The following is a 13,042-nucleotide window of genomic DNA, read 5'->3' on the forward strand; positions in this document are numbered from 1 at the left end:
CCGCATCGAGATGAGGGCGACCGCGTTGCACGATAGTCAGCGCACGTAGAAGACTTGGCCCTGCTGCCAGCGCCCAAACGGCACCTAGGGGCAGCCAAAGTGTGCCAGGTCATCGGGCGCGCGGCCCCTCGCCCAAGGCTCGGGAAAACATCGAACAGCGGACGGGTGCCGGGATCTGAAGGATTGCGAAGGATGGACAAGAGTCAAGCGGCCCGTGACGGCTTCTAGGGGAGGAGAGTAGGGAGTCGAGCTGCTGGAACGGCGTCCATGCACACCATCATCACCCCAGATGAAATGTCACACCACCGACGCGCCGAAGAGGCGGTCGTAACGCCGCACTGCCCGTTCCAGCTAGCCGCCTGCTGCTTCCGGCTCGCGCCTGGGAGAACAACACCAGCTTGCCTTTTTCGGCTGCCCCAACCACAACAACTTCTTGCAGCGCGCAGCTGAAGACGAGACCCCGTAACGAGCACGCTGGTCCGGCGCCCGCCGCTGCCAATGTTCGTGGCCCGCCCGCTGTGCCGCCTCCTCTGCGCACCAAGGCCCGCATCCGACGCGCTCGCATTCCAGAAGGGCCAAAGCCAGCTGAACGAACGCTATCCGACAGCCCTACAAACACGTGGTTGTGGGCCCACCGCCAGCATCGCCTGATGATGATGACGACCGGGCTGATGAACAGCCCAGCCCGGCCCTTGCTCAGCATTGGCCCCCTCGACCAAGGGCAGGCACCCAACAAGACGCTTGAGGAAACACCGCTGCGTGGCACGGCCCGTTGCTCGACAGCCTTGTTTTGCTTCTCGCGGGCAGCTAAAAGGGAATTTCGATTCGCAGGGTCTCGCCTCGAATGCCCCCAATCGTGAGGGGCATGCTACTTTGCAGCTCCTTCGACGGATTCAGGCGGCTTCGCTCGGCTGCCCTCCTCTCCTGGCTCGGGCGTCGAGGACTAGATCAGACAGACCATATTTCTATTGCTCCGCTGCCCCCCGCGCGACACTCTATCTCCCTTCCACCTCCCACAACCCGGTGTTGACACCCATACACCACACGCTTACCCAAAGAGGTAACCCAGCCTCTTCGGACACCCAGATCCACCAGCCCAAAATTTTGCGCATGACAGTCTACGATCCATACGGTGCTGTGCTTGGCGCGTCGTCCTCGGCCCCTTCGTCTTCGTCTCCGTCTTCATCCCGCCCATCAACCTCTTCTTCCCATGGACCGGTAGCACAACAGGGGGAGAAATCCCCGGAGCCTTCGCTGCCGTCGCAACAGCAACACCACCGGTGCCCCCCACCGCCCTATTCACCCACCTTCCGACAGCATCCCTCACTCCGCACGACGCTCTTCGAGCCTACATCCTTCGATGATGGCGTAGTCGTCCGGCGCCTGGAGGGCCACTCTCTGGTAGGTACCGCTGCACACGCGCCACTTTCTTTCTCGATCGACCCTACCCACAAAATCACATTTGCCCCCAAAGAAAGCTAGGCATCGTCGTCTGGATGAGCTGATCGAACCGTCCGATACGACGCGCCGTGACTCAGTGGTGGTGACTCCACAGTTCGAGCCGCCGAAGATGTCGGAAACGTCTCCTCGTGTTGATCGTCGCATTTTTCTGCCTCGTCTGTACACTTTCGCTTCGGGATCTTCGATCATCTTTCGCCCGACTTCATGCTTCTCGAAAACCTCCCATCATCTCCTGCTATCAATTCTATGGCTCCCTGACGCTACACCACTCGGCATCCCATCTGTATCCCACTGCTGTCCAATCTACCCTTTAAACATGTTTATTCAGTCTATATACGTATGCATGTACTTAGAGCTGACACCGATTGAACCCAGGGCTCCTCCACTCCCCCTCCTCCATCCTCGCCGACCTCAACCCATTCTTCCGCCGTCGACCCAAACGCACCGCCCGTCTCGCCTACCCGCCGCTCAGTGACCTTCTCCACCGCCGACCGCCCCGGCCGAACCAACAAGAACAACGACGCCGAGGACGAGGAGGATGACGAGAAAACAACAGCTGTCCACCACAGCCGGCCCGCATCGCGATCGCACAGCGTTGAAAGAGGTGCTTCGTACATGAAGAAGACCACAAACACCACCGCCGCCGCCGCCTCTGGCGCTGGGACACGTCCGATGTGACTACATGGTGGCACTGGTCGGCAGGATTGCAGCACCAAGCCGACCCATCATCATCACCACCATCATCACAAAGCGTGCGCGTGGTGGCGAACGACGGCGATGCTGACGACAAACGCAACGGCTATTGGAGCGGTGTGTCCGACACTTGGAACGGCAACGACAACCGCAATGACGGAGAGGAGCACGACGTAAGAGGGATTTTATTCAGGACGGAATTGAAAGAGGAGAGAGTGACGTGGCGACCTTACGAACGCTGCGAGCCGAACCGGCGAAGCAACAAGTATGAGAGACGACGGAAGTGATACGGACGCTACGCTACGCTACGGACGGAAGAACGACGGGCTCGTCGTCCAATTAAGCTTTGTACGAACACGAAAGGGAAAGGCGACCGGAGAAAAAGAAAAGAAAAGAATACAAACGAGAATGGGTGAAGTTCCATGGTCATTTCGATGAAGCGAGGAAAGTTAGAGGTTGTGAGATTGGCGGCAACGAAAACGAGCGAGCAAGGAAACATGTGTCTGATTTGAACGCATTTGCATTATTATTGGCGAACAGAGCCGACGGCAGTTTGCGCGGAGAAGGGGGGAGGGCGTTGGGGATTGATTTGATTTTGATGAAAAGTCGAGGAAGAGGTGCGCCCCCCCATCCCCAAGAAGAATGGTAAGCATAATGTTGTCGGAGCCGTCGGCACGAGCTATCATTTGCGGAGTTTGATTCCCATACAAGCAATACTCATGGCATTTCAAGGCGGGAGAGAAATGGAACACTGCAGGATTGGGGGAAAAGCAAAGTTGTGCTTGCTCTGCTGCAACGTAGACATCACATCCCCACCAGCGTGCGTGCATCGGCTTTGTACAAACAGCAGGGGGGGGCCCTCTCGGGGCGGCTATTGCGGATATCTTCGCTCGGAGAAAGTATGGGTATCTTGATTGGCTAATGATGTGGAGAAGAAGGAAGAAGCGGCGCAATACCAAGTCCCCTGTGGAGAAGTTCAGGAATATGGGAATCCTTGAGATTACCGATCGGAAGAGACGGAATCGCTGCTCTGGCTGACGACCGGGGGAAAGCAATACGAGCAAGGGACAAACACATCGGCGATGATTCTACGACTACGCGAAAGCAAAAAAGCAAGGACCCGGAAGCCATGAGTAATGAGGTAAGAGTAAAGAGGGAGGCAGGAATGAACTGACGCGCAAACTAGAGTAATATGTGGGCCCCTGTGGTTAGCAGCGACGAGCGGAAAACTGACGGCGCGGCAATTTTCATCGACCTGACCAATGCCAGTGCACAGCGCGGCATGCGATAGGGTTTATGGGTGCTCGAGCCGACAGAAGTCAAAAGGTAATGATCGATTCTGGCGCTTGTAGAACAGGTTTTCCGGAAGCCATATCATCCCACCGGCCATACCACATCAGCAGATGCCGGAAACACTTTCCGTTCCCTCCCGATTTAGTCGCCCTTTCCCAGTGCTGCTCGGGTGAGCGAAGAAAAAAAACCAGAAAACCGAGTTGGACGCATCTTTACGCGGAGAGATCGTGAAGCTCCCCAAGATTCGGGGAAAGCAAAGATGAGGAAGAGACAAAAGCCGGGAGAAAAGGTCCAACCATCAGTCTGTTTGGCCCCTATCCTTTTCTTCCATTTTTTTTCCCTTTTTCCCAACCCCTACTACCTCCGCGTCCGTGCCATTCTCATCAACCGAGAAACCGTTCGTCGAGCAATCGATGTTTTTTGAAAACTCGTAAAGGAGAGGAATAGGAGACGTCGAGAGACCAAGAGATAGCCAGGTAACGCCGTGCTCCTCCAGCGCGTTCAGCCGAACAAAAGGAAAAGCTTACTAGCGCGCTCTTCGTTATCCCTGAACGCCAATAGCCTTTTGAAGCAGAAAAAAGCAATAGAAATATGCGCGCTGTAAATGCTCAGTTGCACTTCGCTTAGTGTGTGAAGGTGGCGGTGAGTGTGCATGAGTGGGGGGTGGGTCGTGTGTACGGTGTAGCAACAGAAAGCTCGCAATTATGACGAGCGCAAAGAGCATTAGACAAAAAGAGCAACGTCCGACAAGCAGAGATTCATGTCTCGAAGCGCGCGTACGTGCGTTCACCCACGGCAGCCAGCGGGTGCAGGTGGACCGTTGTGAAGTTTCAGATCCATCACGTATTGCATCAGGCTGCAATCCTCGCATTTGACGAGGGCTTGAAGCGCCTTGATGCGGGTCCTGAGGAGCTGGTTCTCGTCGGCGAGCTGCTTTTTGTCTTTCTCCATCTGTTTGATGTATGCCGTAGCGCTAGCCAAGACCACTGCTTTGCTGGGCTTCGACGGCGTGGGCAGATCCTCGATGTCGCCACCTTCACAGCCCCTGGAAGACTGCTGGAGCGCCGGAACCACTCGCCTGAGTGAGTCGAGCTGCGTGTTCAGAGATTCGCGGTACTTGCGCTCAACCTGGTTGTGTGGCAAACGGCGGCGGGTTTTGCCCTTTCCGTCCCCCATGTCCGCGCCCGGTAAGACACTCATGTCCTCTGGCGAATGCGAATCTGGGCTGCTCTCGTTCTTCAATGCTGACGACTGCTGTTGCTGTTGCTGCGGCGGCTCGGCGGTTCCCGAGGTACTCTTGCTGAAGAGACGTCCCGAGGGTTCACGGCTCGATTCGCTCTCGCTGCGCTTCAAACGAGGTCGGTTCTGGATCTCAACCACGCCTTCGGGCGATTCTTTGGAGGGGATGGGATCTTGCGTCAGCAGCGAGGAATCGATGGCTCCACTAAAACTGGAATCGTCCGTATTGGCGAAAAGGAATGGTGCACATGCCCCACCACAAGTGGATGGGTTGGGAGGGGTCCCTTCCTTGCTGTGGTTGGGGCAGAGAGGCGAGGTCCAGCATGCGGAGAGCGAGTCGGCTTTTCCGGCATTCTTGTTACGCTTGGTCGTCATGTCCGTCTCGGGCACCTCATTCACCGTATCCAGCGCAGAAACCGAGTTCCTCGCAGCGCCTCTGGGTCCCTGGGGGAAGGTCAGATCCTCGACGTAAGCGGCCGAGCGCGGGTCCTGCGGGAACGCCGTTACGAAGTTCTGCTGGATCTCAGCAAGCGAAGTGGTCGAGGGCGGGCCCTGCTTGCTCTGCTGCTGTTGCTGGCCTGTCGTGGACTGGTTGGTTTGGGCACCGGCCCGGTTCATGGCATTGGCTGACCGAGCCTGCTGGAACTGCGGCATACGGCCATTCGGGTCGGTCAAGTCGACGACGTCGTTGAAGTTCTCGGGCGACGAGTCGGAAGTGGAGCCGGCGATGGTGACGGCACCCAGCGGCTCCAGGACCTCCATGTCGCTGAGGAAATAGTTATTAGGATCGTTGTAAAAGGCGTCGGAGAAGTAGGTTTCCGGGTTGCCGTCCTCGTACGGGCTGAAGGCGGGGCGGCTCTGTGACATTTGAGCGGCGGAGACCTGGCCGGCAGGAGCTGAAGGGTTCGAGACGCGAGGATGCTGGGCAGGCGGGCGGCTCGGGTGCTGAGGTAGCTGCTGGTGGTGCTGCTGTTGCTGCTGGGGCGATTGCTGCTGCTGGGCCGACGGCTGGTCCCAGCGGCCGTCCTGGGCATTCAGGCCGTCATCCCCTAGGAATGAACTCCAGTTGAGAGCCATCCCCGGCGACAAGCAGTGATCGGGGCGGCGGCGGCGGTCTGTCGTGGTCCAAGGGCGGGAGAGGTGGGCGGCGGCAAAGGGCCACGCAGGCGGTCGCAGGCTTAGGTAATCGGAGGCGTAGGAGTGGGTGGTGAGAGCGCCGGGGGTCCAGTGGCGAGCTCTGAGGGCGGAGGCCGCTAGTTGTAGAGCTGCGGCGGGAGGGTATGTTCGTTCGGATCGAGCGTGAAGTGCATTCGAGGGCGAGGCGGGATGTCGGTCAGCGATGACGAGATGGCTGGCACACGAATTTTGTCCTGGGCGCGAGTCCGGTGTGGTTACCGAGCAGCAGCCTCCGTGATGCCCCTCCTTATGACTGGGGCCCGGCCTTGTGTTTCGCCAGAGGGGCGGAATGCGTCGGGTGCTCAGGTCTGCGCATCGGGGAGCGCCAGGGCAAGCGCAGGCGGACAGCAGGCGCAGCGCCAAGGGGCGCGAGCAGCAGATCCTTGGGACTCGCCGCTTGCCTATGGCGGAAAGATCAGGCCACTTTTGTGCATGGGGGGGTGGTTCGATCGATCCCAGCCCAGCGCGCCTGTCATAAGCACCTCGCCGCCCAAAGCAGCCCGCAGGACGAGGCGCTGCCGATTCTCCAGCGCCGCCGCCCGTGCGACGCACCGCGCCGCCGCGCGCGAATGGAGGCGGCGACGAGGACGAGGACGCAGAACAACAGATAGCAGCCGCCGTTCCTCGCTGCAGCGGGAGCGACCCGCGCAACCGAGCCGGCCCTAGCGCGCAATGCGACTGCTGCACTCGCGTTTCTGTCTCACCGCGGCCTGGCCTTGCGCCGCACCTCTGCCCGAGCTCCGCGCCCGCAGCGGCCTTCGCTCCTCGTCCCGGCTGCACGCATACGGCAAGCCAGATGGAGCAATGCAATCTACGGGTGGGCCTTGAGAGCATGCGACGCTACAAGAACCGGTTTTGCGCCCTGCCGCACGAGTAGCGTCCCAGGCCACAGCACTGGGATCATTCCCGTGCTGTGCAGCGCCTCCCTGCCGATGGCGAAAGGCGCGTCGAGTGCGGCTGCATCCTGCGATATATTGCACCTCGATGCCATGCTGTCACCGCTCCGCAGCTACTGTGCCCTCAGCAACGCCAATTGGCCTATCACACCATGTCGGCCGCCGAGGCCCGCTGCTTTTTCTGCTGGGAAGGTGTGCGGACCCTCTTTTGCATGCATCGCTGCACCAGATATGCCATTTTTAGTCATCAACTATAGCTCCGTACAAGATGGCTGCGTACGAGGCCCTACTTCGTAAAATTATTGCACCAGCCCCAGACCCTGCCCAGCTGTCAGCGTCTCAGCGCCATGTGCCAGCTGCCGCCCGGCCGCCACCCTGATCTGGCTTGGGCCAACGCCTCAGCCGTTTCTTATTCCATCCAGCCCAGTGCTCCGAACTACTATGTATGCATAACGCTGGTGGTAGCACATACTCCAGCAGAAATGGAACGCCCGGGAGAAACGAGCCTAGACTTGAACCCCGCACCTAGGACCCTGTCCGCTTGCGACGCGCGCAGGGACGCGCAACCATCCCTCTCGCGGCGCAAGCGGAGCTCAGGCACAGAAAATCTACCTTCGAAGCGAGCGCGTTGCCGCTGAGATCTCCTCGCCTGCCGTCTCCCTGGCGGCACGAGACAGCCAATAGTGGGGTACTCCAGGCCGGCAGCGTGGGTTGTGGGTCGCCGTGGCGGATAGCCGGCGCAGATCAGCACTTGATCTCTCATCCTGCGCCGCTTTTTTGCACGCGAACGATGCTTCTGCTGCTCATTGGGGTAACCTTGGGACGTTTCGGATGCAGCCGCCTTCCCGTTCCGGCACCCTCGCCAGTGCACTGGCCATGGCGAGAAGCGCCCATAAGATCCGCGCAGACCCTTTTCCATCTTGCGTGAAGAGCGTGGCTCTAACTACAGGGACCGGGCGTCTAGACCGGAGGCCCGGGCCATCTGTCCTTGTACTGTGTAGAACTAGCTCTTCACCGGTCGCTTACTAGATCCTGCGGTGGTCCTAAAGGCGTTCCTTTGCGATGGAAACGCTGTGTTGGCAGTGGGTACGCAGGGAAAAATCTTCGTCTCTACGACTCAGGATGATCCCTCGTGAAGGAGTGTTCGACCGGAGGTATGCCCGTGATGATGGTGGGGATGGTGAATGCGGTTCCGCACCAAAGCCACCCGCTCAAACCATCATGGCGGCGGCATCGTTCGCCGTATCCACAGAAGACCGAGTGGATTTCTTGCTGTTGCTGCACACAGACGGCAGGATGGGCCGATGACAAAGCGGGCAGTACTCGTTGAAGCGGTCAAACCAGTCGTCGAGACAGCCCTGGTGGAAGACGTGAAGACATCCCAGTCCGCGGATGTGCGCCTTATCCTCAATCTCTTCTAGGCAGATGACGCTAGTCGATCTCAGTCAGCTTATGCTTCAACCATGGTCTAGGCAGTAAGATACATACCAAACGGGATGCTCGGACTTGTATTCTGGGTGCTCCGACTCATGCTTCGAGCACCAGTCTTTGAAAATCTGAGACTTGCATGCATGTTCGAGATTGAGCATGCGCTTCTTGCGGCACTCGCTTTTCTCGTTATCGCTATTTTTTGGGAGGCGCGGCAGGAGGATTGCAGTACTACTGTCTGTTAGGGCGGAAGGAAGGACTTTCAGTACATGATTGGTCCATACGTGGCTATCAGAATGAGGAGGATGATTGCAAAGATGGTGGGAAGCACAATCATGATGGCATGGCTGCCGGCGGATGAGGCGTCTGGCATGTTGTGCGGCGCACGAGGGAACAGGGAAGTGTGGACAGAGAAAATGGTGGCCGCAGAGCTTGAGCACGAGCTTCGCTCAATTAGGGTGCCTGGGGCAATTCGGGGGGATTCGCGGGGACGAGTGTGGGCTGTGGAGTGACTTGGAAGAACACCGATTGTACCACGACTAGACCTCCAGACTCCGACCCTTTGTATGGCGTGCGGTGGCCCCCATGTTGTTTCGCAGCGATGTCGCACACGATAGCATTCTCACCTGAGGGTCACGGAGGGCCAGACGGGAGTCGAGATGGCACCACCACCAGCCAACAGAGCCGCGTGACAGCGCGCTGCGGCACAGACAGACGGCAATCTCACTGATTGCGGATGTTCAACACCACTAGATCTCGGTAAGCATGGCTCAGCAAGCAAATTTCGATCCTCAGACCGCGTTCCAGTTCGCGGAGTGGAGGTCGCTGCATGGCCTCGCGCCTTCTAGAACTCGCGCAGCACGATAGGCGTTCGGCTAAGCGGCCCAATGCGGGAAACCGACACAGGTACGAACAGGATTTGCGCGGACGAGTGACCTCAAGCATGGGTGCGAGTGGGTGCACGCGCGTGCAAGACGATACCGTGGCCTGCAGAGAGACAAGCGAGCGAAGCAGGCGGACAAAAGCAGAAACGAAGGGAAGCTGAGGTGAGAGGTTGAGTAGCGATCAGCGAAAACAACGGCCGCTAAAATCGCGCCAGCTTAGTCAACTGCTGGAACGCGCCACCGTTGCCGTTTCCCCTTCCGCTGCACGTGGGACCTGGCGCCGCCCGATTCCTCGCACCTCATGTCAAAATCCCATCGCTTTCTGCTGGGCACGCGCACCACTACCACTCGCCCCGCGGGCCAGATGTCCGCCTCCGGCCTCGATCCTGAGTCCAGAGCGGCCACCGATGGCGCGATGGAGTTGCGGTGGGCGGGAATAAGAAAGCAAGGACGCGCTCCTGCTCTCACGACTCTCTCCCGGCCCTTTCCATCCTTCGCTTCTCCCAACTCCGGCCTTGCTTGGACACTAAGGAACAATCCATCCCCAACTTTCGCGCCTGGTTGCCAGTACCGGCGCGCTGGGAGTGCCACAGTGCGCACGGCGATGGCCGACGGCATCCCGTAAAAACGCCGAGCAGCCCAGCCTATGGCATCGCGGGGACACCACCTCACCCGGATGCCGTCCTCCCGCCGGCGCAGCCAGCGCGAAAAGCAGTTGCGCGATCTGATCAGTCTCCTTTTGCGCTGCCTCAGGCACCCCCGGCAAATTCCTCCGTGTGCCCGAGCTGCTGCCACACAGGCACCGCAGCACACCTACATGTGTGAAGAAGTGGAGCGTCCAACCCACACGAAGCAGCTTTACGCGCCCCATCCCTCCCACCGAGCACCAGTGGCGCTGTTTTGACAGGCACGGCGACATTGACCGGTGCATCTTAGGCACATGCAACCGTACTCGCCTCGACCTAGAGTATACTGCGCACGCCACCCTGCGCTGTTCGCATCATGCCATGCACTGTGCCGGCGCGCCCAACCCATCGCCGCTTCACTGGTGTCGCAGCATACCTCCCTAAGGCACGAACGGACCCGGTACGCAGGAATAATATTCGACTGAGAGAGGGTCCGCCGCTACCGACGCTGCTACCCGCCAGCGCACACCCTTCCCCCCTCCCTTCCGTCCCCAAAAAGCAACCCTGTCTATCACGCCTGATGAGTTGTCGGACCCGGCCGCCCATAGCGCCAGGTGGTGTTGCGAAAAGGACGCAAGATGCCGCCAGGTGCCCTCCGTGCGACCACGCGCTGCGTCCGGGCTGAATGGTTCAAAAAGCACCTACACAGACCTCCGACGCCCTGGAGATCAGCCCCTCCACCCGCATTTCTGATTTAACAGTACGACGCGCCGTGCACCACACGCAGACGACGCTGCTAACACCACATTTCTGCAGCATGGGGGCGACTGATAACCAAGATGACGCGCGGTGCAGCGCACATAAGAGCCGGAAGGCGAGATAAAATCAAGTTGCAGTATCGGAATTCCCAGTCTCGGGGCAAGATGCGCTTCATCATCGATTTATCGGCTGACGTTCTCGTGCCCGCTTTCGCCCCTTCGTTGATCTCCTCGTACGAAGCTAAGCAGAAGAGCGTCCGCCTATTATGTTTTATGTGACATTTCTTTTCTCAAACGCACTCTCACGCTAACAAGGAAAAGAAAAACAGGAGATCGGCTCCGCGCGCTGGAACAATCATCTGATTCTGCAAGGCCATCTCCGCATGCTGCTGACGAACCGGTATGCCTGATCCGGAGCTTTCGCCAAACGGACTGTGTGTGGGATGAGGCATTGTGGCGTGAGCTCACAAGCCACATTCGGGGGGTCAGAGCCGCGGTGCAGGGTAAGCTTTTCTGATGCAAGAACGGACGTTCTAGGTAGGGCTGCCGCGGTACGATGAGTTGCTGGAGCTGCTGTTGCTCCTGCTAGCCCCCATGGTAGCCGTGCTCGAGCGCGACGAATCCCTTCGTGGCGGCGCAGAAGGGCGCTTCGACATGGCGCAGTAGACCTCGGCGCAGAGAGCCGGATTTTGGATGATCATCTCCTGCGCCCATCTCAGGCGACGGTCGCGCTCCGCCTGCTGCGCGTGTTGCGTGTCGACGCCGTGTCGTTGCGCCAGACCCCCGAGGCGTTCGTCTGAGATGGCGCGCTGCTCCAGCTCCGATGTCACTTGATTGAGGTACACTTGGTTCTCTGCTTCGTTTGCCAATACTGTTAGCGATTGGAGTGGCTCCCCTGCGACGAAGGGAGAGGTCTACCACCTTGCAGAGCGTCTGAACACTCCTCGCTCGCGATGTAGTCATCCCAACGCTCCTGTGCTGACGATCGCCTCTGAGTGTACGGTGCTGGAGACGGTCGAGGCTGCTGTGGGCTGTATTGTTGATCCTGCGGGGGATATTGTTGACTCTGTGAGGGGGTTTGTTGATATTGTTGCCGGTATTGAGGGTACTGGTGATATTGCGGGATTGAGTGCTGATGCAACGAACCGGAGAAAGAATGCGCGGTCATCGGGTCCTCTTGCCCGGGCTGTTCTGGCCAGTTGCCGTACTGGGCTGCATATTGCGGTAGGTTGGCAGCGGCGTACGGATTGTAGGACGGTTGTTGTTGATGGTGATACATGATGGTAAGATTAAGTGCTGATGAGACAAAGCTTTATCGAGCCAAAGGCACACAGGATGATGTAGAATTGAAACGGTATTTCAAGGTAGCAAGGCGAAACGGCACATGAGAGCTGTAGCAACACGATGGCCGGAACATGAGCATTGTTATATCTTCGATGACACTGTGTCCTGGCCCGGCAGCCCCGGCCGCAGTGTCGAGACCGTCTGGGCACGGTGCTCTGATCGCATGACGGATGCCAGAACGCCATTTTACCCGTCACGCTAGAATTGTCCTGACGCAGGCGTATCGCCGATATGGCATTTTGGATTCGTGCGCATGGCATTTTGCGCTGAAAAGCGAGATCCTCGTAGCAATATTCGATGCACGACTTGGCGATCTTCTGGGTCTGCCGCACAGGCCACGCTTTCCTTTGTGGAAACTCGCCCGGTACAAATCTATTGTTTCCATGCCCGCGGATGAGAGTGCCCAGCGTCCGCCTTTGGAGCTGGGGGAGAGAGCCACAAAATCTGGGTGCGTTCCGGGCGTGCCGATTGGTCGATCTCATTGCGGTCGGGAAACCTACATAGTTCTGGACCGCGGACTCTATTGGCACGCCCATCTTCCTCGGCTTCTGAGGGCAGCCATTTAGGTCGCGACTGAAGGGTGCCTGCTCTTGTAGACGCACAAGATGGCGGAGATGTCCTGTACCAGATGCAACATCAACAATATGTGCCCCTGGCAGCCTGTGCATCATTCCGCCGGGGACACCGCATTGATCACAATACCATCGCTTCCGCCGGTACACTTTGGAATCGCATGTTGTGCAGATCCACAAAAACAATTGTAGGCGAAATCCCTGTCCATGACGATCTATGACGGTCGAGAGTAGGACAGCACACTTATATTGCTTAGCTCAGAATGAAGGCACAGTGGGTGACAGAAGAAATTGGCCCGGCCCTCTGAGCCCCGTCGACGACGCTGCCACTCCTCCTCGAATATGAGACCCTTAAAACGCACAAATACGTCCAGATCTTGGATCTAACTACCTACGAATATAATGCACTATCTTGGGGCGGGCCATTTCCCTTTGTCGCCCACTGTGAATGCGGCAATACACGGCTCATTGACGATGACATACCTGTGTCGTGGGCCTCCGGAAGGAGGCATGCGGACTGTAACAACGTGGCTTAGCGGCAGGCTGTGTCGCCAGTCAGGGGTCCCTGGTTCTCCTAACCCAGTTGTCGTGGCATGAGGTCCAGGCTCCTGTCAGAGAGTTGTTCAGACTGTGTTGCCCGTTGAACTAGCAGGATACGTGACGTCTGTCCGC

General features: G+C 58.4%; 1 protein-coding gene across 1 annotated transcript; it reads right to left on the reverse strand.

The window, feature by feature from the left end:
• Positions 1–4,233: 4,233 nt before the first annotated feature.
• Positions 4,234–5,763, reverse strand: SLS55_000465 (uncharacterized protein; the record flags this gene model as incomplete). Its single annotated transcript, XM_066771976.1, has 1 exon — positions 4,234–5,763. The coding sequence occupies one exon, from the start codon at positions 5,761–5,763 to the stop codon at positions 4,234–4,236; it is 1,530 nt and encodes a 509-aa protein (XP_066637255.1).
• Between the last annotated feature and the right edge of the window lie 7,279 nt (positions 5,764–13,042).

This window comes from Diplodia seriata (genome assembly GCF_021436955.1).
Source record: "Diplodia seriata strain FDS-637 chromosome Unknown scaffold_1, whole genome shotgun sequence".
Lineage (NCBI taxonomy): Eukaryota > Fungi > Ascomycota > Dothideomycetes > Botryosphaeriales > Botryosphaeriaceae > Diplodia > Diplodia seriata.